Source organism: Ovis aries, chromosome X, assembly GCF_016772045.2.
Source record: "Ovis aries strain OAR_USU_Benz2616 breed Rambouillet chromosome X, ARS-UI_Ramb_v3.0, whole genome shotgun sequence".
NCBI classification, from domain to species: domain Eukaryota; kingdom Metazoa; phylum Chordata; class Mammalia; order Artiodactyla; family Bovidae; genus Ovis; species Ovis aries.
Genome location: NC_056080.1, coordinates 127,696,509 through 127,722,463, shown reverse-complemented (window position 1 = coordinate 127,722,463; position 25,955 = coordinate 127,696,509). Strand labels below are relative to the sequence as shown.

The 25,955-nt window shown below is 47.0% G+C and overlaps 1 protein-coding gene across 5 annotated transcripts in view; it reads left to right on the top strand.

Moving 5' to 3' along the window:
• The window catches only part of FRMPD3 (FERM and PDZ domain containing 3), a 137,603-nt gene that overhangs the window by 84,338 nt on the left and 27,310 nt on the right, over positions 1-25,955 (top strand). For all 5 annotated transcript variants that reach the window (XM_060408003.1, XM_027963490.3, XM_042241777.2 and 2 more), the window contains 7 exons: positions 8,724-8,828; positions 13,525-13,632; positions 16,496-16,627; positions 18,587-18,706; positions 22,127-22,263; positions 22,563-22,689; positions 24,778-24,867. In XM_060408003.1, the coding sequence (XP_060263986.1) occupies positions 13,528-13,632; positions 16,496-16,627; positions 18,587-18,706; positions 22,127-22,263; positions 22,563-22,689; positions 24,778-24,867 (711 nt within the window). In that variant the 5' untranslated portion in view covers positions 8,724-8,828; positions 13,525-13,527. The remainder of the gene's footprint in view (positions 1-8,723; positions 8,829-13,524; positions 13,633-16,495; positions 16,628-18,586; positions 18,707-22,126; positions 22,264-22,562; positions 22,690-24,777; positions 24,868-25,955) is intronic.

Here is a 25,955-nt window from a genome sequence, read left to right as displayed (position 1 = left end):
TGCACAATGCCCTCGAAATTCATCCAAGCCATTGCTTGTATTAATAGTTTGCTCCTTTTTTATTGCTGAGTAGTATTCCATGGTATGGATGTACTACTGTTTAGTCATCCACCCACTGAAGAACATCTTGGTTCCTTCCAGGCTTTGGCTAGCATGATATTAAAGCTGCTATAAACATTCATGTACAGGGTTTTTTGTGAGCATAAGTTTTCATTTCTCTAGGACAAATGCCCAAAAGTGTGATTGTCCAGCCATATACTAAGTGTATGTTTAGTTGCCAGACTGCTTTCCGTGAGAGTAGACTGTGGTTCACTGCTGTATCACTAGCACCTGGAACGGTATCTGACATAGAATAGATGCTCAGTATTTGTTGGAATAAAGGAAACCTAAATCAAACTCAAGCGTCCAAACTTAGGTGCAGAATAAAGAGCCTAACATTCCCCCATCTCTGTCCCAACTCTCATCCCAGTGCCCCCAACACCTCTTTGTCACGGCCAGGGTGCTCTCCTCCTCTTCCTTGTCCATTTCTTAGTTCTCACCACCCTGTAGACTTCTATCCTTATTGTAATCCACATCTCTTGTAACACATGGCTCCTTCCTTGAATACCTGCCTTAAGACTCATGTCTTCCAAACATCTTTGCCTGACTAACCTCAATGAAAGTTTCTAGTTCATTAATTTGTTTATCAAACATTTACTAAATGCCCACTATTCTAGGCAGTCTTCCAGGCTGGGAATATAGCAGCACACAGGACAGACAGGGTTCCTACCCTTGGAGCTTACATTCTAGTTCTTGGCCTTGTGCCCTCTCAACCCTGCTGCTCCTGCTAAGTTGCTTCAGTCATGTCTGACTCTTTGCGACCCTGTGGATTATAGCCCACCAGGCTCTTCTGTCCATGAGGATTCTCTAGGCAAGAATACTGGAGTTGCCATTGCCTTCTGCAGGGGATCTTCCTGACCCAGGGATTGAACCGGGGTCTCCTGCATTCCAGGCAGATCCTTTACCACTGAGCCACCAGAGAAGCTCCTCTAAACCCTAGAAACATAGAAATGTATGAGAGCACATATACACAGAAGTGGTAGTCAAAACAGTTAGCAGCCTATACAGGAAGGGCCTTCCAATGAGAATGTAAGCCAGCCACAGGCGGTGGAGCAGAGTCTTGCAGGCCACCTAACTGTGCCAAGTGTTAACCCTTTGTTGGTTGATCTTTTATAAAGAGATTCCAGGGGAGAGATCAGGTGGCACCCAAAAAGCTTAGGGCACAGACTACTTATCAGTCAGTGAGCAAAAATCCCTCAGTGGTTTACAACAGGTATGGCCAGCCCAGCACGTCCCAACCAAATGTTAGCCTTGCAAACATGTATAGTCAGTCCTCATTATTAACAGATTCCATATTTGCAAATCTGCCCACTTCCTCAAATTTATTTGTAACTCCAAAATCCAGACTTACAGCGTTTTCCTGGTTGTTTGCTGCCATATGCGGAGCATGAAACATTTGAGTCTCCCAATGTACCTGTTCCCAGCTGAGGTCAGGCAAAATGATGCTCTGTCTTGTTTTAGTTGTCATGCAGAGTCGCCCTGAGGATGGAGACGGTAGGGGGCAGTGCAGTGTAGTCCAGGAAACTCCAGCTCGGGGACAGTGGGATGGGGTTTGAATGCCAGCTCTGATACCTGTTAGCGGGGCGGCATCAGGCAAGTCACTTAACACTTCAGAACCTCATTTTCCCCTGGTGAAATAAAATCGAATCTACCAGGATGAATTGTTTTTAGAATTTAAGATTATAATCTATGTGAGACACACACACAATCCCCCTAGGAACAGTTGTTCAGTATTCATTAGTTCAGTGTTAACACAAGTGTGAATAACAAAAATCAAGGGAGAGAATCTTCTCTCTTACACTGAAGTGAAAGCTCCTTGAAGACCGCACCCTACCCCCAGCAGACGTTACTGTTGTAGCTCCTACATCACATAACAAGGTGGCACTTGATATCTCATGGGTGCATGAAGACTGCTTCTTCTTATCAAACTCTCATGTGCAGGCTTGACCGTCTCTCAGAAGACAGTCTCCTCCTGATAGGTTCATGTTGTGGCTCAAGAATCTGTACTTTTAATAAGAGCCACAAGTAAATAATTCTGATGCTCAGTAGAATCTGGGAAACATTGAACCAGACTGTCTTTAAGGGTCCTGCCACTTGTACATTGTATAGTTGGCAATAGTCTAATACAGTGGTTCTCTACCCTGGCTATACATTAGAACTTTCTGAGAACTCTTAAACATATTGATCCTTGGGCTCTAGCCCTGACCAATTGAATTACAAGCTGTGGGGATGGAGCCCAGGTATTGATCTTTTGAGTGATTCTGATATGTAGCCAAGGTGCACGGTCTAATGTGTAGTCTTTTTCAGATGGCATTTTCTTTTTAAGAGAGTGACTCTTACTGTAGCAGACCATTGGGGAGTATTTTGAGCAGCCATAGGGATCCTTTCCCAGGGATCCTCAAACAGTATTGCATAGGTAGCCACTTATTAAGTCTATATATATTTAAGAATGTTCTTTAATCTTTGAATGATCAACTATTCCCCATGATTGACTGAATTTGCATTAATTTCAGTACCCTTAGACCTTGCCACGTCATTTGTCCTCAATAAATATTTTAAAATAAAGTACTGACTGGTGACCTAGAACAGTGCTGGCAAAGCAAGCAGACAGTCCCTTCAAATGAAACTAGTTTTCTGGTTCTGAAAACAGCCTGTACCCAGAGAGTCTCAGTCCCCTCTGCTTGAAGCCACCCGTCCAGAAAAAAGCCAAAATCATGGGAACCACTGCAGAAGAACTGGTTTTCCACAGAGCTTCTTGAGTAGAGGGCCTGACAGGCAGTAGGTACTCAAGTCCTATTTGCTGGATTGATGAATTAATTTAATACTAGCCCCCGCAATCAACGACTGTCTTCTCTTCTGTGCCTCCTCTGTGCTTGGTGCTGGGGGAGACACAGTAATGCAAAATGTCACCTCTTCTTTTACAGCCTAGTTGGAGGGATGAGTGATGGCTATGTGGATTCACAAAAGAGGACTACAGGAAATCCAGGGAGGGGAATGGCAAGGTTGGGAAAGGATTCAGGACTAAGGTAGAATTTGAGCTGGGTTTTGGAGATGGCATTTATTGAGCAAGAGGGACACCAGGGGGCCCTGAAGGGTGGGGATGGTGAAGAGACAGCATGACGTAGGCACAGAAACGGGAAGAAGCTGTGGGCAGAATAACTGACTAGGTGATCGATGGGGAGTGAGGGTTATGTGTGATTTGTGGGGGACCTTGAAATCCAGGGAGAGGACATGTTCCCCTGCAGGCAGTCCTGAATGCAGGAAGGAAGGACCCCCAGGTCCCTTATCAGTGGGCCCCTGGGATCAGGATGGCCCTCCATAGTCCCAGGCTCCCACAATGATTGCTATGGGAATTGCTTATAAGTAGGTTCCGGTGTCAGAGAAAATGAGGCAGCAGAAGGGGAAACCAGGAGGCTGTTAAAGCTTCTGGAACCTGAGCTCCGTGTTCTTCAAATCCTTTCACAATTATCAAAGTGGGGCCCTGTCGTACACTTAAAACATTCGGCCGTATACCTGTCTTCGGCCAAGATATGTGAACACAACCCTGAAATCTGTACGAATAGAGCCACCAAATTAAAAAATGGTCAAAGAATCACCAGCTGCTGAATTCAGCCCCGAAGGAGAAGGCAGACTCTCTCCTCTATTGCTTATTCCACCAAGCTGCTGGCTTCATATTTACTTCAAGGGGCTTGCAATGGCCCTGGAGGTGCTTAGAAATTCTAGTCCCGTGTTTCAAGCCAAAATTCATTTTTGCCAGAAAGGGTGCCTGTTGCAAAATGAGACTTCCAGCTGCTTAGAGGAAAAATGGGGTCAGTCAAAAGCTTAGATGTCCCAGCTTTAAGGTACTCAATTAATCTGTGCTTCGTGGATTAGGACATTTTCAGCAATTCCTGGGCCCTGCCCTCTCAGAGTCTGACCTTTGAAGTCTGCAATGGGCTGAGAAGTCTGTTTGTTTTGTTTTGGGCCATGCCGCTCGGCTTGTGGGTTCTTAGTCCCTGGCCAGAGACTGAACCTGTGCCCTGGCAATGACAGTGCAGAGCCCTAACTACTGGACTTCAGGGAATGCCCAAAGGAATCTGTGTTTTAATGAGCATTTCCTGGTGATTTTTAGCATCAGGTAAGGTTTAGAAACAGTGAGTGAGAGTATGCTAATAAGTTAGTGCAGGAGTCTGTGAACTTCTGTAAAGGACCATAAAGTAAATACTCTAGGCTTTGTGCTTCCCCAGGGGTTCAGCAGTAAAAAAAATTTGCCTGCAATGCAGGAGACATGTCAGGAGCTGTGGGTTCAATTCCTGGGTCAGGAAGATCCCCTGGAAAAGGAAATGCCAAGCCACCGCAGTATTCTTACCTGGGAAATCCTATGGATAGAGGAGCCTGGCAGACTGCAGTCCATGGGATCACAAATGAGTCAGACACAAATTAAGTGACTTAGCACACATGCGTGCAGACCATATGTGGTAGTACAGAAGTAGCCATAGGCAATGCAGAAATGAAGAGAATGGCTGTGTTCTAATAAAGCTTTATTTACAAAAAACACGTGGTAGACAGGAGTTGGCCCACACAGGCCCATAATCTGCTGGCCTCTGAAGTGTGTTCGTTACTCCTTCCAGGTACTACATTTGAATTTGGGCCAGGGCCTTCCCAATTCTTAATACTTTGGTTCAGATGGGCCACTCTAGTATCAAAAACTTCAGGCCCCAGAGTTGTACTCTGAAGATGCTTTGGGACAGGGCAAGCTTTGAGAGTCACTCATGTCACACTGCAAGGCAGGCGTCATCTGTGTCAAAGCACAAGGCTAGACATGACTCCGTGACATATAGCAGAGACCAGCTGGCGATGAGTGAGTCACTGTCAGTGATCGAGGCTGAAGACTGAGAATAGGATGGAGTCTTAGAAACCAACAGGCAGGGGTCAGTGAGTAATGAGGCACAAGCAAGCTGAAAATGGCCGTACAACAGACACTGGAAATGACTAAAACCCTTGAAAATACTGCCAATCCCACTTGCTGCTTTTGCTCCTACAAATATCTGAGTTTTTTTGTTGTTGTATCTCTAGGACAGGATCTAATCATGGACTTTTGGTAGAGATAGCAAAGAGGCTGTCCCCTCTGCCTATAGGGTACCAGTTAGGGTTCTTTATTTGCACAAATCCATTCACTGGGACCAAGATAGAACCAGACCATTGAACAAAAGACCAGGAATGGACTTCCAGCTTCAGTCCACTGCAGGGGATTATATAGCTAATCCAAGACTCAGAAAATCTAGGTTCTGGGTTTCGCTCCACTACTCAATTATTTTGACACTTTGAATAAACCATAGCCTCTTCCCTGGGCTCCATTTCCTCTGTAAAAATGAAGGGCGGACTACATGGCCCATTCAGGTCTCTAGAGATGTCTCATTCCACACTGTACATGAGGATAGTCGAGGACGACAGATGATCACAGGGAAAAGACAGGGTGACTGTCGGGTGGAACAAAGAGTTCCTCTACCTTGTGTCTGGCACCTCCAGTGGAAATGGGACTACTGTGGAGACAAGTCAAACAGAGCTGCCTGAACAGAACTACAGATCTTTCTGCCGCGCCCCTTCCCTTGTTCCTGCCATAGCCCATGCCCCCGCACCCCCCCGCCCCCAGGATCTGAGCACCAAGCTATGTAACACAAAGGCATTCCTGGACTCCTGTGAACAATCGATACTATAATCACTTTCTGCAACCATCTCCAGCCCTGGATTTCCTTGTGCTGTATTGTCTGCTGCCAACAAATTGTCCCTGTGGCTCGGGATGAGAAGTCTAAGATTGCTTTAGTGCAGTGGTTCCCAACCTTAGCTGTATTTTGAAATCATTCGAAGCTTAATACCTGGGTCCTATCCTCAGGAATTTGATGTCATTGATCGGGGGCGGGGACTGGGTACTGGTGCTTTGTAAAGCTCCTCCCTCCGGTGTTTCTGCCCTCTAGCCAGGACGGAGACCCACTGCCTGAGGTTCGGCTGGACTCGGGTTGAACAGGTGGCTTTCTGCAATCTGCCCTCCGTGGGGAATGAGATTGTTGGCTCCGGAAGAGAACACAGCTGGGACCAGGGCCCAAGAGCTGATGAGGACGTTTGTTTCTGGTGTGTCTTTATCTTAGGGCCCTGCCCTCCTGTGGCTGATCTGGTAAATGAATCTCAACTACAGCATTAATGGCAGAAAATTGCTTAATGTATTGCCTTCCCAGCTGGCAGGGACCCTTCAGGGCTGGGAACACAAAGAAATGCTTGATTATAGGGCTCACAGGCTGCGTGGCAAGGCTGGTAGTGGTGGTGGTTTGAAAGAGCCCCAAACCTGATTTCCTCCTTCCTTACTGGAGAGGTCCTGTTCAGAGAGGCAGCTGGGGGCTGCGTCAGGTAGGGCCTTGTGCGTGTGTGCATGCTAAGTCATTTCAGTTGTGTCCGACTCCAGGGGATCTTCCCAACCCAGGGATCGAACCTGCGTCTCTTACGTCTCCTGCATTGATAGGCAGATTCTTTACCACTAGTGCTGCCTGGGAAGTCCAGGCCTTGTAAGCCAAGGCAAAAACTTTGGATTTTGTTCCACTGGAAGGTTTTGAACAGACAGGGTCTGACTTGCATTTAAAAAGGACGCCTCTGTCTGCTGTGTGGAAAATAGTACCAGAGACTGGCGGCCGGAGGAGGGAGACTAGTTTGGAGTCTCCTGCAAGAATACAGTTAAAACATGATGGAGGCTTGCGCCAGGATGGTAATAATGGTGCTATGATGACAAGTGAGTGGATTCTGGCTAGATTCTGAAGATAGCACCAAGAAGTTATGTTGATGGATCAGTTGTGGGAGGTGAGAAAAAGAAAGGAGTCAACTGGAAGACTGGAGATGCCATCTACTGAGATGAGGAAAAGGACTTCCCTGGTGGCTCAGATGGTAAAGAATCTGCCTGAAATGTGGGAGACCTGGGTTCAATCCCTGGGTCAGGGAAATCCCCTCGAGAAGGGCATGGCAACCCACTCAAATACTCCTGCCTGGAGAATTCCATGGACAGAGAGCCTGGCAGGCTACAGTCCATGGGGTCACACAGAGTCAGACATGACTGAGCGAAACTGTTCAAAGCCTTCCACTGGAGCAAGAGCCAAAGTTTTTCCATGGCTTACAAAGGCCCTGGGCTTCCCAGGTGGCACTAGAGGTAAAGAATCTGCCTGCCAATGCAGGAGACATAAGAGACGCAGGTTCGATCCCTGGGTTGGGAAGATCCCCTGGAAGACGGCATGATAATCCATGCCAATATTCTTGCCTGAGAAGAGCCTGGCAGGCTACAGTCCATAAGGTCGCACAGAGTCGAACATGACCAGAATGACTTAGCATGCACGCATGGACGCACAAGGCCCTGCCTGACGCAGCCCCCAGCTCCCCACTCACTCACCTGTGGCCACACTTGGCTTCCTGACTGTTCCTCATGCACCCCAGTCCTCCTCCCACCTCAGACACTGTGTTGTTCTTTCTGTTTGGAAGGCTCTTTCTCCAGATATCCTGATGGTTGTCTCTCCCTCACTTCCTTCAGACTTCTGCTTAAATGTCACCTCCTGAAAGAGGTCTTCCCCGCCTGTCTTGTCTAAAATAACACCCCCACCACTCTCACCCTCATGACTTCAATTTGTGCTGTGGTCCCTCAGTCTGCTCATTTTGTTCTCATAGCCCTTATTTGCCTCCTAAGAGGTGTTTCTCTATTTCTTGTCTGTCTGTCTGTCCCTGCTAGGATAGGCACTCCTTGAGGCCAGAAAGTTTTGTCCATCTTATTCACTGCTAGATCCTCGTCACGTAGAACAGTGCTTGGCACCGAGTGGGCCCTCCCAAAATTTGTTACACAAATGAATAAATGCCCCAGAGACATGAGGGTGCCCCTCACTAGGACTCCTGCGTTTTCTCAAATCCACAGTGCACCCAGGAAAGACTCAGTTTCCAGCATTTGCTAACCATGCATCCTGCTGAATTTGTGGGAGTTTTCAAAAACGAGAGACCCTAGCTGATTGTTTGAGTGTCTCTACAGAGTTGGATGAACAAAGTAGTAGAAAGCCTAGAACTAGGAAGCCAGGACACCTGGGTAAAATTGCTAATATCTCTTCTGTCAAATAGTGTAGAAACTGTGGATAAATCATTTTGGCGTGCTAAGCCTCCTTTCTTCTGCATCTAAAATAATATTTTCTATGAACCTCCTTCCTAGGGGCAGGACATATCTTTGAAATGAATAAGATTATTTCCGTAAATCCTTTGCAATGTTCATATTCAGATGTAATAAAAACCACCATTTAGGTATATCTCACATTAAGGAAACCAAATATATAAAATTTCAGTGTACGTTATTACAAAGAATTTTTGCAAACTCCCCTAGGCCTAGAGCATTAATAATGGGATTCAATTTACTCAAATTCGATTCATGCCCAGCTTACTCAGAACATACCAATCATCTAAGGAAGCACTTAGCACATTGTCTTGCACCTAGTAGGGAATCAATACTTATTTATTGGCTTATTGATCCACAAGGCAAAGGGGGGTACCCATACTGAGACATCTTAACTCCATGCAGCAAATGTCAGGTTTTCTCCAAGTATGGTGAACTCATGAGCCCTCTCTGTTTTTTCCAGTCCCCCAAATCTGCCTTCATCAGTGCGGCAAAGAAGGCCAAGCTGAGATCCAATCCTGTGAAGGTCCGGTTTTCCGAGCAGGTGGCAGTTGGAGAAACAGATGCAGTAAGTGAGCTTTTGCCTCCTCCCCTCAGCCCTTGGCCAGAGTCAGCCAGGCTGTCGAAGTATCCCTTTGGGCCAGTTGCTCATCTGCTGCTCCTCAAAGTGGACAGCATTATGAAGGGGTCAGAGGGGGGACCTTGGGGCTCTGGGTGGGGAGCGAGTGAGGGGTGTGTGGCATCCAGAGAAGCCCTGGGCATCGTGGAGAGAAGGAATACATATCAATTCACTCAGAAGCCTCATGGTACTTCAAGAAATTTCCATCTCTAGCACAGTACTCAGAACAAGTGCTCCATAAACATCATTTGGCTACTTGATAGAAACAGGAAGGAAGTAGTGGTTTTCTGAAGATGCGGCGAAATTGAGCCCTCAGCATGTTGAAGTGATCCTGCAACTCCAGGTCTCAACTAGAGAAGACTGGGCAGTGAAGGGCGAAGCAGCCTAGGGGAAATGATATAGACTTTCATTAAGTCACAGAACTTTTATTAATATTAGATGCCTGCTGTGTTCCCAGCACTACAAGGGATGCAAAATAGATATCTGTTCCCTGCCTCTGGATTCCTCTCAGTGATATTGGGAGGACAGGCGACTCAGATTGAGACAGTATAGAATCCACCGCTGAGTGATGGGATTTTGAGGAGCACGTGGTGTTTGACCACCCATGTCATGCAGCAGCCAGTCTGGAGGGGTCGTGGCCAGCCCAGTGTCTTTCTCACTGCCTTATGGGGTTAACATGAACTGAGCTGTCTGCTGCAGATAAGCAAATGAGAAGAGGCGGGTAGAGCACATAAAGATGCGTATTAGGCGGCCATGGATGATAACTCCAAGTCCTCCAGGAGTCGGCAGAAGTTGGTGATATCCCACGGGGGCGGGTGGGAGGAGGCCAGCAGCGCTAACAGGTGCTGTGTGCTTTCGAGGCTGTCGTGGACTGGGCTCTCGGGAGGCCCATGGCATTTCTGTAGTGAAGCACAGCTGCAGCTGAGACAAGGCAGGAGGACAAGCCTGAGTGGAGAATCAGTGGGGCACCAGCACCCTTCTAGTTCTTTGAGGCAGAGCCACCCAGAGGACGGGATGGATAGAGGTCAGAGATGTCTTATGACTCAATTTCCCTGACCTTTATCCCCAAACTCTGCCAAGGCCCTCCTCCCTCTCCATTTGAGGAAGACTGTGAAGCCCAAGGGACAACTGGGCCCCACTGGCTAAGCCATCTGAATAATTGGTGGCTGGGCTCCATGTCAGTCTCAGCAGAAGAGGTTGAGGAGAAGCAGGGGCCACAGAGAGGAAAGGGAGCTGTGTGGAGTCCTTGTGTATCAGCTGAGGTACAAGTCACTAAGGGTACATTTGTGTCCTGAGCCCTGAACACCCAAAGGAAATGAGACCTGAATTTGGAGAGTCTAGGTGGCGCTAGTGGTAAAGAGCCCGCCTGCCAGTGCCGGAGACATAAGAGAGATGGTTTGATCCCTGGGTCAGGAAGATCTACACACTCCAGTTTTCTTGCCTGGAGAATCCCATGGACAGAGGAGCCTGGCGGGCTACAGTCCATAGGGTCGCAAAGAGTCAGACAGGGCTGAGGAGACTTAGCACACATGATAGACAGGTTCAGCTTCTCCCATCTCAGTGAAGTGAAAGTTGCTCAGTCATGTCTAATGCTTTGCGACCCTATGAACTATACAGTCCATGGCATTCTCCAGGCCAGAATACTAGAGTGGGTAGCCTTTCCCTTCTCCAGGGGATCTTCCCAACCCAGGGATTGAACCCAGGTCTCCCACATTGCAGGTGGATTCTTTACCAGCTGAGCCACAAGGGAAGCCCAAGAATACTGGAGTGGGTAGCCTATCCCTTCTCCAGCGGATCTTCCCAACCCAGGAATCAAACTGGGATCTCCTGCATTGCAGGCAGATTCTTTACCAACTGAACTATCAACATCACAGAAAAACCCACCAAGGCCTGGTCACCCAGTGAAGAATCGCATCCCTCCTCCCCCTTCCATTCTTTCCCCCCTTTTTTCCTCCCCTTTCTTCGTCTCCCTTGTGTTCTCCCCTCCACCATGACTCGCCTCTCCATATGTCACATCTAGCCACAGGCAGAAGAAAGCCCCCACTCCAGACCAATCTAGACAGAAATGCCCCAGAGTGGCTAGAACCCACCCCAGGTTCTATTGCTCCTGGTCAGGTTAACCACGGGTGGTGGGAGGCTCTTGTTTGGGAGAGACCGAGACATCAACCTTCCCACCCTAGCTGTGCTCAGGAAATGACCCGAATTCACAACACTCCCCTCCACCACCGCTGCCACCAGTATGGACCATAGCAGCCTCCCCATTGTTTAGGTCTGGGGGGCAGGGGCAGGGTGTCCAGGCCCAGATGACTCCAGAATCCCTTTCTCTTGGTGTTCCAGACTTTATTAAGCAACAAGAACAAAAATAAATCCTGTGGGCATTCCTTGCCAACTCTATTTTTAAGCAAAATCAATTAAGTAATTATCTGAGTCCAAACCAGTGTGCTAAATAAAACCTGCCACCACAGAGCGTCATCAGCCTGGGAATCTGGGGCCTCTGGGCTTGGTGGGAGCGAAGCATCTTGGGATCAGGGAGAAAACCAGGGAGTCACTTTTCCAACTTTAGATCCCATCACTCCCCATTGTGGCTTGATTCCATCAGGAAATGACCTGATGTCACAACAGTGCCACCTCCCCTTCTACCACACCCTGACCCAAGAGGACTTGCTTTATGTTTTTGTACTTGTCCATGACAGTCCCTAGATCTGGACTGTTCTTGTCTGGCTTCTCTGATAGTCCACGCCTGCCATCTCCTTTACAATCAAAATGCAATTCACCTCATCTAGGAGACCTTAACTTATACCTTTTGGTTTGTTTTGGTTTTATTGTTCTCTAGTCGATCATGTGTGTGCCACGTCACTGTAAGAGTGCAAGGCTTGGAGTTCCCTGGTGGTCTAGTGGTTAAGAATCCTTGGTCAGGGAAGATCCTACATCCCACTACTGAGCCCATGCTCTGCAACAAGAGAAGCCACCACAACTAGAGAGTAGCCCCTGCTCACCAGCAACTAGAGAAAGGCTGCTTACAGCAACAAAACCCCAACACAGCCATAAATAAATAATTTTTTAAAACAGTATAAGGCTAGACCCTGGTCCTCTGCTTTTGCTTTACCCCCATGAGGCTTAATATAGTGTTGAGTGTTTAGCAGAGGCTCAGAGAATTCAGGACACTGCACATCTGAGGCAGCTTTTCAGGTCCTCTAGAACTGATGATGTTGGCCCAAGGAAATGGTTGGATTTCCATAATGAGTCTAATCAATAAGCACATATTAAGCACCTCCTGCTCATATGTTCAGCAGCCATTTATTGAGCACCATCTGTGTGCTGGGAACTCTGCTCAATGTCAGGGCCACAAAGATTGAATAGGACATAGTCACAGTGCTGCGTTAACTGTTTGGTTACAAAAGACACACATTCTTCAAAAAGAGCACTGGGACTTCCCCGGCAGTCTAGTGGTTAAGACTCCATGCGGCCAATGCAGGGGATGTGGTTTCAATCCCTAGTCAAGGAACTAAGATCCCACATGCCACACATTGTGGCCAAAAGATAAAAAAAAAATAATAAAAAAATGAATGCATAAGGAAATACTTAAGAGCACTTAGAGAGGTGTGTGAAGGACAAGGAGGTCTGGCTTGCTGTAGTCCATGGGGTGGCAAAGAGTTGGACATGACTTAGCGACTGAACAACAACTGATAGGTGTGTATAAGTTGCTAAAGGAACAACGTGGGAACACCAGGTTCAAGTACCTGATGATATTAGACAGGCTTTACAGAATTCATATTTAAGCTGGGTTTTGAAGGATGAGTAGGAGTTTTCCAGGTATCAAAAGAGGGAGGCAGAGGGAACAGTCTTTATTTAATAAAGGTTTATCAAGAACCTAACATGAACCACTCTATAAATACAGAAATGCCTAAGCCAAGAAAGCTTTAAGGAGTTGTCAGGTGTTCAAAACTGGGCTTTGCAAGTGGTTCTCAATCAGGGTCAGTACTGCCCATTCTCAGAGAGCTTTTGGGAATATCTGGAGGGTGTTTGGGGTCATCCCAATGATTTGGCTTGTTATTGCATTTAGTGTCTCAGAGTCAGAGATGCTAAAGTCCTTCGGGGAGTGAGACAGTCCTCAAATGATGAGTTACTAGAGGTGTACAGGTATGAAAAAACAGTGTGGGTACCAGGAATGATAAGACATGACTGGAGAAGTAGGCATGGACTAGGTCAGAGAAGACCTAAGGTGCTTGGATGGAGGGAGACTGGCAGGGCAAAGGCATGGAAGTGATCTCAATGTATGAAGGGCCCGGTGGAAAGGAAGGAGGCAGGAGATAGGAGCCGGTGAGTGAGGTGGGCTCCTAAGACCTCCCATCAGCCCTTCAGTGTGTGGTGGTCTCTATTGGCCAAGCCCCCTCTGAGCTGTGGAGCTTTGAGCCACAGTAGACCGTGGGTGTGCTGTGACATCAAATGAAGGGTGAGCTTTGGATATGGCCCATTGTCTTCTTGGAGAATTTGCTTTTGGTCTCTGTGTAATGTTATCTTTGATCAGTTCTTTCGTCTGTCTCTCTGTCCTTCCATGCCTTTGGCTCCCTCTCCTTCACTCACTCCTTTCTCTTCCTTTCCACTTCCCTCCTCCTAAATGAGCCCCCTCCTTGTCCTTTCACAGAAAATGATGAAGAAAGAAGCTCTCCTCCTCATCCCCAATGTCCTGAAGGTTTTCTTAGAAAATGGGCAGATCAAATCGTTCACATTTGATGGCCGGACTACTGTTAAGGTATCCCCAAAGTCTCCTCTCGCGGGTTGGTACTGTACTCTCTGGAGCACATACAGCTGCTGGTCTCAGAGTTCCTCTGAGTCTGCACAGAGCTGCTCACTGCCAGAGCAAGGTGCTCTTGGTCTTTGACCTCCTGCTCCCGGAAGTACCCGGTTGTAAAAACGTACAGTCCTTGAATGACTGTGGTGGGGGAAAGTTGCCTGCCCAACTGTGTGCTAGTGATCGTAAATGTGTGTGTGTGTGCATACATGTACATGTGCGTGGATGTGTGTAGGCATGCGTGTGTGCACACATCTGTTAACAAACTGCTTTGTGTCATGTTACTCTGTGTCCTTCATGACTTTTAGGAGCTAAGGAGTGTGATGATCATTAAACCATTTATAAAGCAAAAGTGATTTGTATTGATACAATAACACCTATGCAAATTTACACACAGAAATCAACAAACCACCTCTCAGGAGATTAGCTCAGCCATGCCTTGCTTTTTAAATAACAACCAGCTCTTAAGCACTGAACCAAGATTGAAAAAAGTCCACCAACAGTCCCTTTGGCTATTCCTTTCACAGGAAGAGCAACTAAAGAGCTTTGATTCTTAACAGCTCAGCCAGGCATCTGGAAGTTGTAGTGATTCCCTTAGTCCTGAGGAGGAGAGGCATATACCATTAACCACCAGGATCTACTCTGCTCTGGGACAGAAATATCTGTTCCTGCTGCTTCTGGATTCTCTCCAGAAAGAGAATGCCATCCTCAGAGTGAATGTTTCCATGCAGTTAATGCTTCCCAGAGCCTGGCAGGCTGCAGTCCATGGAGTCACAAGAGTCAGATATGACTTAGTGACTGAACAAGACTGCCAGGCAGCTACAGCACCTGCCCAGAAAACCCACTTGGCCCAGGGCTCTCCTGAGGTACCCCTGCTGGGACCAATACAACCCTATACTAAAGCAAGCTGTGGGCCAGGAAACTTTCCCTAAGAGGAGTTACCAGGTGTTCAGAATTGCCTTTGCCAGCGATTCTCAGCCTGGGTCAGCATTGCCCCCTCCCAGGTAGTTTTTGGGAATGTCTGAGGGTATGGGGGGTCATCCCCATGGTTTGGCGTGCTACTGGCACTTAGTGTCTCAGGGTCAGAGATGCCAAGTGTCCTACAATAAATGGAATAGTCCCCAAATGATGAAGAATTGTCCTGTCCAAAGTGCTAGTAGCAGCCGAGTTGCAAAACTCTGGGCTTTATTTAACCTGTGTTGATTGAACCGAGAGTTTCTTTGGAAGGCTTAGGCCTGGGTGGATTCCCCAGGGAACCTAGGACTGAAACACATTCCCAAAGCTGTCCTGAGGTGGTCTCTTGACTGTTGAAGGCTTCCATCTATGGGACAGACATTAAAACTAAGCCTCCCAGTGATGTCCAAGGGCCCTCCCAAGTCCAAGTCCAAAAAGTGGGTCTATGTGTGTCAGAATCTTCCTGTGTGTTACATCATGGACTGGTATGGCCATTGTTGATCTGTTCCCACACTGGAGCATTTACCACTCTCTTTTGCCTGAGTAGCTTCTCCCCTCACAATGGCACCACCATCGGTGCTTCCAGGTAGCCCCAGCTTTCCAAAACAATGGCGGCCCCTGGCTGGTGACCATACCCTGACTTCAGGGTGCACTGGCTGTTCATTGGAACTTGGACAGGCTGCCAAGCCACTTGTCCCGGAGAGGTACCTGAGTGAATAGACAGCCTGGCACAGGGGCCATTACACTTGTAACACAATTTGGCAATCACCAGCTTGGCCATCCACAGTCCCACTGCAGCTGAACAGCAAAGACGACCTCATTTGTCCGTGCCAGCACTCCAGCAACACTGGGGCCTCTGTGACTACTTGCATAATACAAAGAGATACTCTCAAGTACCCGCCAGTTTCCAGCCTAGCATTTGAATAGCAAACCGGCTTTCAGTGTTCACTGAGGAGGAGCTTGTTTGGCAACCCTGGCTAGAAGGGAGCTTTGCATTCCCAAGTCTGCTTCTCTCTGGCCCTTGGAGGCTTGAGCCACACTGACTCTAGGAACACACATGTTAGAGGCCGGTGTATGCCGAAGTCACAGCAGATAGATGGGAAGTGTCAGAACTGACATGTGGGCAGCCCCCACAGATCTGTTCCAGACACCCTAATATTAAAAGGAGGGCAGCAGAGCAGATGGAGCTTGGAAGTCGTCAGATTCCTGACTGTACATAGAACATGTGATGTTGTTCCTCTGCACGGACACATTTTTCAAGTTGCTAAATTGATCATCTCTAAAAGCCGGTGACAGAGATGAATATTTTGCCAGTAACTGCAAGTCATTCAATTTAGATTATGAATCCAGAAGCCATGTACCTTTGAAATCATGTAATTGTGGCCTTGGCTTTTGTTGATTCCTAAGTAAAGAGTTGCTGGACAAACCAGAGGGAACATCCTCATTTACATGAGAAGCTGAGGGAAGAACCCACACCACACATGGCACTAAGGACAGGCTCAGGAGATCATTGGTTGAATGGAGGGGGGAGGGGGAGGAAGGGCCAGGACCTTCTTTTGCCGTCTACGTGGACCAGCCAAGTTTAGGAAGACCTCCCTTAACCCCTTCTGTGTTCTCCAGGGCCCAGGCCTCTGAGCAACACTCCTAGGTCACTCTCCTCATCCTGGAGCCCTGCACCTGGGCCACCCTGAAGGCCAGTGGCTCTGTCTGGCCCACTTTCCCACCCTCAGCCTTCTCCCCAGGACTCTCTTGATGTTCAGTCCCCTTCTGCCATGTTGGGTGCAGAAGGTATCTTAGAGCTGGAAGGGATCTCTCTCTCAAGGCTCTTTTGTCTTTGGATCTCTCTCTCAAGGCTCTTTTGTCTTTACAGGATGTGATGGTGACATTACAGGACCGGCTTTCCCTGAGGTACATTGAGCACTTTGCTCTTGTCCTTGAGTATGCCGGACCAGAACAGAACCACAAGTTCCTGCTTCTCCAGGACAAGCAGCCCCTGGCTTATGTAAGTAATTCCTCTGTCACAGCTTCATAGCTTTGCAAGTGGCCTCTAGTAGACAAGAGGCCACCAGGCAATCTCTTACTGGAAAATTCATCATGATTTGCTCAGCCAGCTCCTAGAAGTCCCAGTTCTCAATCAAGGTCTGTCCCAACCACCCACAGAGGCCTTTAAAAATGTCCCTTGGGGGACTTTCCTGGAAGTCTGGAGGTTAAGACTTCACCTTCCAATATAGGGGGTGTGGGTTTGATCCCTGGTCAAGGAGCTAAGATCCCACATGCCTCATGGCCAAAAAAAAAATAAAATAAAAACAGAACATAATAGAAGCATATTGTAACAAATTCAATAGAGACTTTAAAAATGGTCCATAGCCAAAAAAAATTTTAAAGAAAATGTCTCTTGGGAATTCCCTGGTGGTCCAGTGGTTAGTACTCCCTGTGTTTTCACTGCTGAGGGCCCAGGTTCAATCCCTGCTTGGGGAACTAAGATCCCACAAGCCACTCAGCTCAGCCAAAATAAATAAATGAATAAATTCTGTAAAATGTCTCTTGTAACCTAAAAAAGGCATGACGGTTGTTAGTCTTGGTGGTCACTAGTAGGGAAGGCGTGGAGTGACAATTCATTGTGTGGAAGGCTGAGCTGAAGAGCAGTGTCAACTCCACCATCTCATGGAGTCCCTGCCTGCTAGACTTTTCCGCCTCCAAGAGGACACTCAGCCTTCAGATTAGGGCTGTAATATGGAAGCGTCCGCGAGTAGAGTCTAGTGAAACCCCCGAGGCCGACACGTGGACTGGGGAGGGGCTGAGTGAAGCCAAGAATGGACAGTGTGTCACCCATGTCACCCATGTGACACCCATGCCAAGTTCCAAAGTGGAGTAGGAGAAAGTGTCTTATCTTCCCAGCCTATGGAAAAAAGCCAGTGAAATCCAGGATTGCTGGATAACGTTTCACTAATGGTGATTCACCACAAAGAGGAAGACAGGCAACCAGGGCCAATCAGTATTCCCAGGAAGTGCAGACTTCCCTGGCGGTCCAGTGGTTAAGAGTCTGTTCTCTCAATGCAGGGGACATGGGTTCGATCCTTGGTCAGGGAACTAAGATCCCACATGCCACATGGCATGGCCAAAGAAAGAAAGAATTTCTCATTTGCTTTAAAAAAAGAATATTCTCAGAGAGGGAGAGAAGGAGTTGGAGAGGGACGGCCAGAAAGAAATGTCTAAAGGAAGCAAAGCAAAAGCTTAAATTAGACACACCAAAATGAAAGGATTTAAGAGAGGAATTCTTCAAGGGTAGTTCTCAGCCAAATGTAGTCCAGAGACTTAGGTTCCCACCTATGAAGGAAAAAAGGTGGATGTCCTGCCTGGATGGAGGCCTAATCACCTCCCTGCTCATCAGGGGAGCTTATAGTTCCAATTGGTCTCTTGTTCCAAATGGGGATTTTTAAGCATTTTTATTATAAAAAAAAAATCTCAAACATACACCGAAGTAGAAGGAATTGGATAACGAATCCACATTACCCATCTCAGCTTCAGCAGTTACTGGTATATTGCCAGCTTGTTTCAGCTATACCTCCAAATAGGATTTTAAGTCCTTGATTTGGTTGCTCATCAGCAACTTCCTCTGCCAGAGGCTGAGCCCCTCTGCAAGGCAAAGGCCCCACAGCCAGAAGAGTCAGAGAAGTTGCCGGGAGCCCTTTCTTCCTACCTTGTGTCTTGGGCCTTGGGTTGTTGATAAAAACCAAGTCATGGATCAGTGGTTTGAAAAATTCTAATCGCTTTGGGTCAGAAGGGCAAAAAAAGACTCGGCTCCTCATCACTTTCCCCAAGGGTAATTGGAATCAGCCAGGCAGAAGACAGAGTAGGAAATAGCACCTAGCTCTGCCCAGGGGGCCCTGAGCACGCTCCTGCCACCCCAGCCACTGATTCCCAATCTCTTTTCCTCCCACCTCTCACTTCCGGGATTCAGGTAGTGCAGCGGACACACTATCATGGAATGAAATGCCTCTTCCGGATAAGCTTCTTTCCCAAAGACCCCGTGGAGCTGCTGCGTCGGGATCCTGCTGCTTTCGAGTACCTGTACATCCAGGTAGAATCGGGTTTTGGGATACACAGACAAACAGATCAATGGACAAACAAGCAGGCAGGCTGCTCTGCTGTCACAATGAAGTCGCTCTGTAAATTTTACCAACCTTCAGGTAGCTCTTTCCTTTTTGGCTACCATGGTAGGGCATGGTCAAGTTGGTTGGCCTGGCAACTTGGGCTGTCTGGGGCACCAGTCTGTTTGTCTATTTGTCTAGACAGATCCCATCAACTTTCAGGAGGAAGCAACCCTGGTAACTCTGGCATCTTCACAGGATACCCTGGTTTAACAAGTGCATTTGGGTACTAGGAGGTCCCACTCCTCAGTTCTAAGCTCCAATAAGGAGACAGTTCTCAAATCAGTTCATCCAGAAACATTTGTGAAGCACTTACTCTGGGCCAGGCCCTGTGCTAGGTGCTGGCAATCAAAATGATCAAAGAACTGTCGCAGATTGCTAGAGCTCAGACAGACATGTGCACAAATAAATACAAGACAGTGTGACAGGCAGTATGAGGATGGCAGGGTACAATGTCAATAGGGGTACTCAGGAAGCAATTTGCCAACTCTTCCTGGGTGAGGCATAGTGAAGGCTTCACAGTGGAAGGGATAGATGCATGCTCTTAGCCTTGAAGGATGAATGAATGTTTGCTGGGTGCAGAGATGGATGTTTGGTTCAGATATTTTGGCATTTCGTGACAAGATCTTGTCCACCTTGCCTTTCCCCTTTATGATGATGTGTTCAGCTGTATTCCCTTTTTATACTGAAGATAGGTTTAGTGAGGTCTAATTGACACATAGCAAACTGCACATATTTAAAATGACAATTTGATAAGTTTTGACATATGTTTATATCCATGAAGCCATCACCACAATCAAGATATTAAACACATCCAACACCCCCAAAAGTCTCCTCAGTCTCCTCTGTAATCCATACCCCCATCCCCAGGCAGCCACTGATCTGCTCTCTGTCACTGTAGATTCGTTTGCATTTTCTAGAGTTTGATAGGAACGAAATCATACAGTATAAACACTTATTTTGATCTTGCTTCTTTCACTCAGCATGATTTTGAGGCCCACTCATGTTGCTGTGTGTATCAGTAATTCATTCCCTTTTATTGTTGACTACTGTTCTATGGTATGGATATACAAAAATTTGTTAACCAGTCCACCTGCTGATGGATATTTGGGTTGTCTGGTTTTGGCTACTACAAATAAAGGTTCTATGAGCATTCATATACAAGTCTTTGTATGATATATGCTTTCTTTTCTCTTGGGTGAATACCAGAGAATGGAATGACTTGATCATATGGTAGATCTATCTTTCCTTAATTTCTGGAAGGAATTCCAATACTGTTTTCCAAGGTGGCCGTGCCATTTTACATTCACACCAGGCATGTGCTAGAGTCCCAGTTTCTCTACACCCTCATCAGCACTTGGCAGTATTTTTAAATTCCCATCATTCTAATAGCGTATAGAAGTATCTCATTCTGGTTTTCATTTGCATTTCCCTAATGACTAATGATGTTGAACACCTTTTCATGTGCCTGTTTGTCATCATGCATCTCTTTTGGTGAAGTATCTATTCAAATCTTTTGCCCACTTTTTAAGTTGGGGTTGTTTGTTTACTTATTATGGAGTTTTCAAAGTTATTTCTGTATTCTAGATACAAGTTGTTTATTGGATGTGTTATTTGCAATTATTTCATCCCAGTCTCTAAACAGTGTCTTTCACAGAGCCGAAGTTTGAATTTTGATGAAGTCCAATTTGTCAATTTGGTTTATTTTATGGATTGTGCTTATGGTGTCATATTTAAGAAATCTTTGCTGAGCCCAAGTTCACAAAGATTTTGCTATTGTTTTTTTCTAAAAGCATTATCATTTTAGGCTCTGCATTTAGGTCTATGATCCATTTTGAGTTAACTTTAGTATGTGGTACAAAGCATTGATCAAATTTCTTTTTTTTTTCCATATGGATATCCAATTGTTCCAGACCATTTATTAAAAAAGAGCAGCCTTTCTTCCCATTAGTTGCCTTTGTGCCTATGTGAAAAAGCAGTTGTCTGTATATGTGTGGGGCATTTCTGAAGTCTCTATTCTATTCTGTTGATCTGCTTGTTGATCTTTATGCTACCATCACACTTTTTTGATTGCTGAGGCTTTTTATTGATTATTATCATTTTTATTGATTACTGAAGCTTTTTAACAAGTCTTAAAATCAGGTAGCGTTTGTCCTCCAAATTTGTTCTTTTTCAAAACTGTTTTGGCCATTCTAGGACCTTTGCATTTGTGTGTGAATTTTAGAATTAGCTTGTTAGTTTCTATCTCAAACCTGCTGTGCTTCTGATCGAGATTGTGTTGAATCTATACATTGGTTTGAATCTTCCAACCCATGAAGACAGTACATTTCTATATTTCTTAAGGTCTTCTCTAATTTTTCTCAACAGGGTTTTGTACTTTTCAGTGTATAGGTCTTTCACATGTTTTGACAGATTGTCCTTAATAATTTCATGTTTTTGATGCTATTATAAATGGTTTTGATTTTCAATTTTACTTTCTGATGGTTGCAAACATGTAGAAATATGGTTGGCTTTGTATATTGATTATGTTGATACTGAAATATTGATTATATCCTGCAACCTTGTTAACTCATTAGTTCTAGTAGATTTTTGTGTTGATTCTGTTGGATTTTCTACATAGATGATCATTGATGAAGCATTCCTTTTACACTCTCTCCTCTGCTGTAGTGATACCACTGTGGCTCTCTAGTCTCTTAGCTTATTCTGGTTCCACCTCAACACAATGGGCAACTGGTCTAACCTAGGCTGATCCTTGATAGCTGGGATTCTGACCTTCAGGGTCTGAGGGTTGTCTTACCTTTGGCCATTAATTCCAGGAGATCCTTTTTAGGATAGCATAGGGAAGACTGACTCATTATTGCTTTTGATCTTCAGACACCAAGGAAAAGAATATCCGCCCCATGCCTGCCATCCATCTCTCACTGTGGGCTTCTGGGCCAGAGCCCTATAGAGAATCCCTTCCAGTGCCTCTCTTATTTTGTTCTTATCTGAACTGGTAGAGGAGCCTCAGATGGCTGGGGGTGAACAGTGGTGAGTATAGGCAGAAAGGCAGAAAGGTCTTTTGGAACAGGAGGAAAGAAGGGGAGTAGTGCCCCGTCTCACTTCTGTAATGCCCTAGACATTCTACCTGTTTGTGCTTTGCCATTGTGTGTACCTGGCACTGAGAAGGGGGCAGTCAACTACCTGCTGAATGAAGCAAATAGTGTCTCTTCCCCAAGGGCAGAACCTTCCTCTTCCCTTTGATCTGGTATGCTTACTGACACCAGGATTCTCTTCTGGGATGTAAGGGAGTCCGTGGTGCAGTGGCTGAAAGATCTCTAACTGATGGGTTGGACTGCCCTCTCTTGCAGAGTCGGAACGATGTCATCCGAGAACGCTTTGGAATGGACCCCAAGCCGGAGATGCTTTTGGGCCTTGCTGCCCTCCACATCTATATCACTGTCTCAGCTACTCGACCTAGTCAGAAGATCTCACTCAAGAATGTGGAGTGAGTTGTGCCAGGGCCCTTCAGGAGGGGGGCACATAGCTACACAGGGAGAAGGTACAGTGGTTGAGCTGTGCTATGCTTTTCAGGACCATGGGCCTGGGATGAGAGTGAGAACCGGACTTCCTCAAAACCCCTAGACCAAGATGCCCTTGAGCTCCAGCTTCTACTTGTCTGCCTCCTGTCTTCCCTAGTCTCCATTCCTCCACCTCTGTCTCCGATTTCAGTCCGTTTCTATCTTGCCATATTCCTTTCCTGTCTCACTTTGTCTCTCTAATTTCCTACTTTTCTTCTGCTTTTAGGAAGGAGTGGGGCCTGGAACCCTTTCTTCCCCCCTCCCTCCTACAGGGCATCAAAGAAAAGACCCTCCGGAAATCTCTCTCTCAGCAGCTGAAGGCACACCAAACACATCCTTCCAGTGGCACCAAGGTATCCAGAGTCGGCCCCGGGGCCCCCTGCTGGGGCACTAGTGGCACTGGGGGACTCCTGCGTGGTTTCCCAGCAAGTCTGGTCTTCTGGGGACTCTCCCCACTGTTTTTGACCTGGATACACATCCAGCTTGACCAGATATGGACGATGATTGTGGAGAGGATTTTTCCCTAAGCCTGAGCCTCCCCCAGAGACAGCTCAGTGGCAAGTCACTGGGAAAGCCCAGGATCCTCAAAGCAAAGGGACCAAGATGCAGGCAGAAAAAATTCTTGGGTTGTTTCACTGATTTAGTCATTGTTGCTGAAGCACCTGTCGTGTGGACAAGCCCCGAACCCTGAGGAGACACATTTCCCGTGGAAACGACTACTCTGTCCTCCATTAGCTTTCTAGTTCATTAGTCCTGGTACAGGGAGATAAAAGCCCAGCCCCACGGGACAAGGTCTGAGCTGGATAACAGGACTCCAGATCACTGCTGGGCACTCCAGGTCACTTTGAGGGCTCAGGTCACTGCTGTACTTTCCTTCCCTTTCTGGGGTGCCCTCTGAGGGACTCCCACTCCCTGCCTCCCCAGCCCCGAAGGCCCTTCTCTGACTTGTAAGGCTCAGTCCACTTGCCTCCTAAGAGGCAGTGGTGAGAGGCCCCAGAATCCACACGCAGATGGAGACACAGACACAGTTGCCCTCTTATATCGCACCCATTCCCTGCATGCCCAACTAGCTTCTCTTTTAAGATGCAAATTTCCCCAGAGAGTTAAGCCATTCCTACCTTGCTGCGCATATTTAATCAGATTGTTTTCTTCCCAGTGGAGAGTTTCAGGGCTCCTAACCATCTCCTCAGCAAACATTATTTTTGAGCGCCGCCGCCCCCCCCCCCCCCCCCCCCCCCCAGCACTTGGGCTGGAGACATAAAGATGAAGAAAGCCGAGTCTCTGCCCTGAGTCAAGCATAGGCTGATGGGAAAACCAGAGGCAGTCACAAATCCAACCCATGCAGGTTCCCTGGAAGCTTAGAGGAGAAACAGCCAGCCCAGCCTGAAGGAGATAGAAAAAGCCAGGAATTGGTGCATTTGATGCCAGTTGTTCAGTCTCTCAGTTGTGTCCGACTCTGAGATCCCATGGACTGCAGCATGCCAGCCCTCCCTGTCCTTGAGTTGGTGATGCCATCCAATGCCAGAGATAGGTCTTAAAGGACAGATAGGAGTTTGTCTAGACGAGTTGCAGGGAGGAACATCCCCAGGCAGAGAAATCTGACATAAACCAGTAGAGAAGGTTCAAGAAACCTTCCTGGGTAGGGTGCAAGCAAGAGAAGAGGCCAGAGAGGTTGGCAGGAACCTGTTCGTGGAGGGCCTCATGTGCTGTGAAAAGGGATTATCCTTCATCCTGTAGGCAGCAGAGAGCCATCAAAGGGTTTAATTGGGCAGCTGATGTGATTTAAGTTTTAGGCTGCTCCCTCTCACTGAAGATGTGAAGGGAAATGAGTGTTGGTACTGAAGGTAACCTGGCTGCCAGGTGCAAATGGCAGACCTTGAAGCAATGACCATGGAGCAAGAGAAGAGGGATGTAGGGTGGAGAGGGAGTTAAGAGGTAGAATCAAGATGACTTGGTGACTCACAGGTTTCTGGCCTGAATGCCCAGGGAATGCCTGGACCACTGCTGGAAATTTTTCTGCCAGAGGAAGAGCAGGGTGGGGAGTTAGGAGTGCTCAGGATAAAGGTATCGAGTTGGGGATGGCCAGCACCTAGTGGTCATCAAGGATCTCAGGAGAGAAGTATGGATGTCATGGGGTGTTGAAGTTGGGGAAATGCATTGAGATTAACCCGGGAACAAAATGAGTAAGCTGAATTCTTCAGGAATGAGGACCTGGAGGTAGCAGGAGGGTTTTGGAAGGGAGGTGGGATGCTAAAGTCTGGCAAGAGCTGTCCAAACTGGAACCTTCCTGTGATTTTTCTCCCAAAGGTCCTGCATTGGGGCTTGCTGACTGGTCTGACTAGTGCCTATCCAAAACTGTTGAGCCTCCTTCCTGAAAACATGGGTTTGCCTTTCCTCTGCACTTCAAGTTTCTCACACTTCTGGGTGGGTTGTTTCCACAGGGCTCTGCAATTCAGGCCAAACTCCAGTATCTTCGAATTCTGAATGAACTTCCAACGTTCACGGGTGTTTTGTTCAACACTGTGGGCCTGGTAAGTGAGGCCAGTGAGGGGGTGGGAGCTCTTTAGGGGCACTTGTCCTTGGGTTGGGGGGACAGAAGGGACTCCATTAGATCTTTTGGGTGGCATTCCCTGTCAGTGAATATTTCTAAAAGACTTCCCTCCCATTCTTCCTTTTCCCTATTGGGCCCTCTGGTGTTCTGGTCCCACCTCTGGTAAAATGGTTAAAGTAGGAGGCAAAATAAATAAATAAATAAATGAAGTAAAATGTACAAACTTTTGGGAATTCCCTGGAAGTCCAGTGGTTAGAACATGGTGCTGTTGCTGCCAAGGCCCTGGGTTCAATCCCTGGTTGGGGAACTAAGATCCCACAGGCCATGTGGTGCAGCCAAAAAATAAAATGTAAAGGAGGAGACAATATTTATTTTCAGTATCCCTCCAGGCTCTTTTGTGCCTCCTTTTCTCAGTTTCAGGGGTCAGCAAACTTTTTTTGTAAAGGCCAGATAAGTGAATTGCCTAGGCTTGGCAGGCAGGCCACAGGGGTCCCTGTCGCAAGCACTCAGCCCTGCCATTGTGGCACAAGAGTGGCCGTCAACAAAGCCTAAACAAACGGGCCTGGCTCTGTTCCAATAGCTCTTTGTTTACGGACACTGAAACGTGAATTTCATATGATTTTTATGTGTCACAAAATATGGTTCTTTGGAATTGTTTCCAACCATTTAAGAATGTACAAAACCATTCTCAGTTCGTGGGTTGGACAAAAATTAGCAGAGGACTGGATTTGGCCTGTGGGCCAGAATTTGCCAACCCCTGCCCTATTTCATTGTTCTTACCCATATTCCCTCAATCCCCCAGCCTGGATGCCCCTTGCACCAGCCCCACCCAGGGCCTTCAGCATAGGAATGCTCCTCTGAGGTAGGGCATAAGTGGTCCCCCTAAGACTGTGCCCCAGGCTAGTTTACCCTCGTGTGTTTCCGTGAAAGGAAATTCAAATCATTTGCTTACTGGATCCAGGTGTTTGTCATGCTCTGGGGAACACGCTGTCATGCTCATGGGGCACACTGATGGAAAGCCACTTATCAAAGTGTCTAGAACAGATGGAAGAGGTTCCTTGGGGTGAT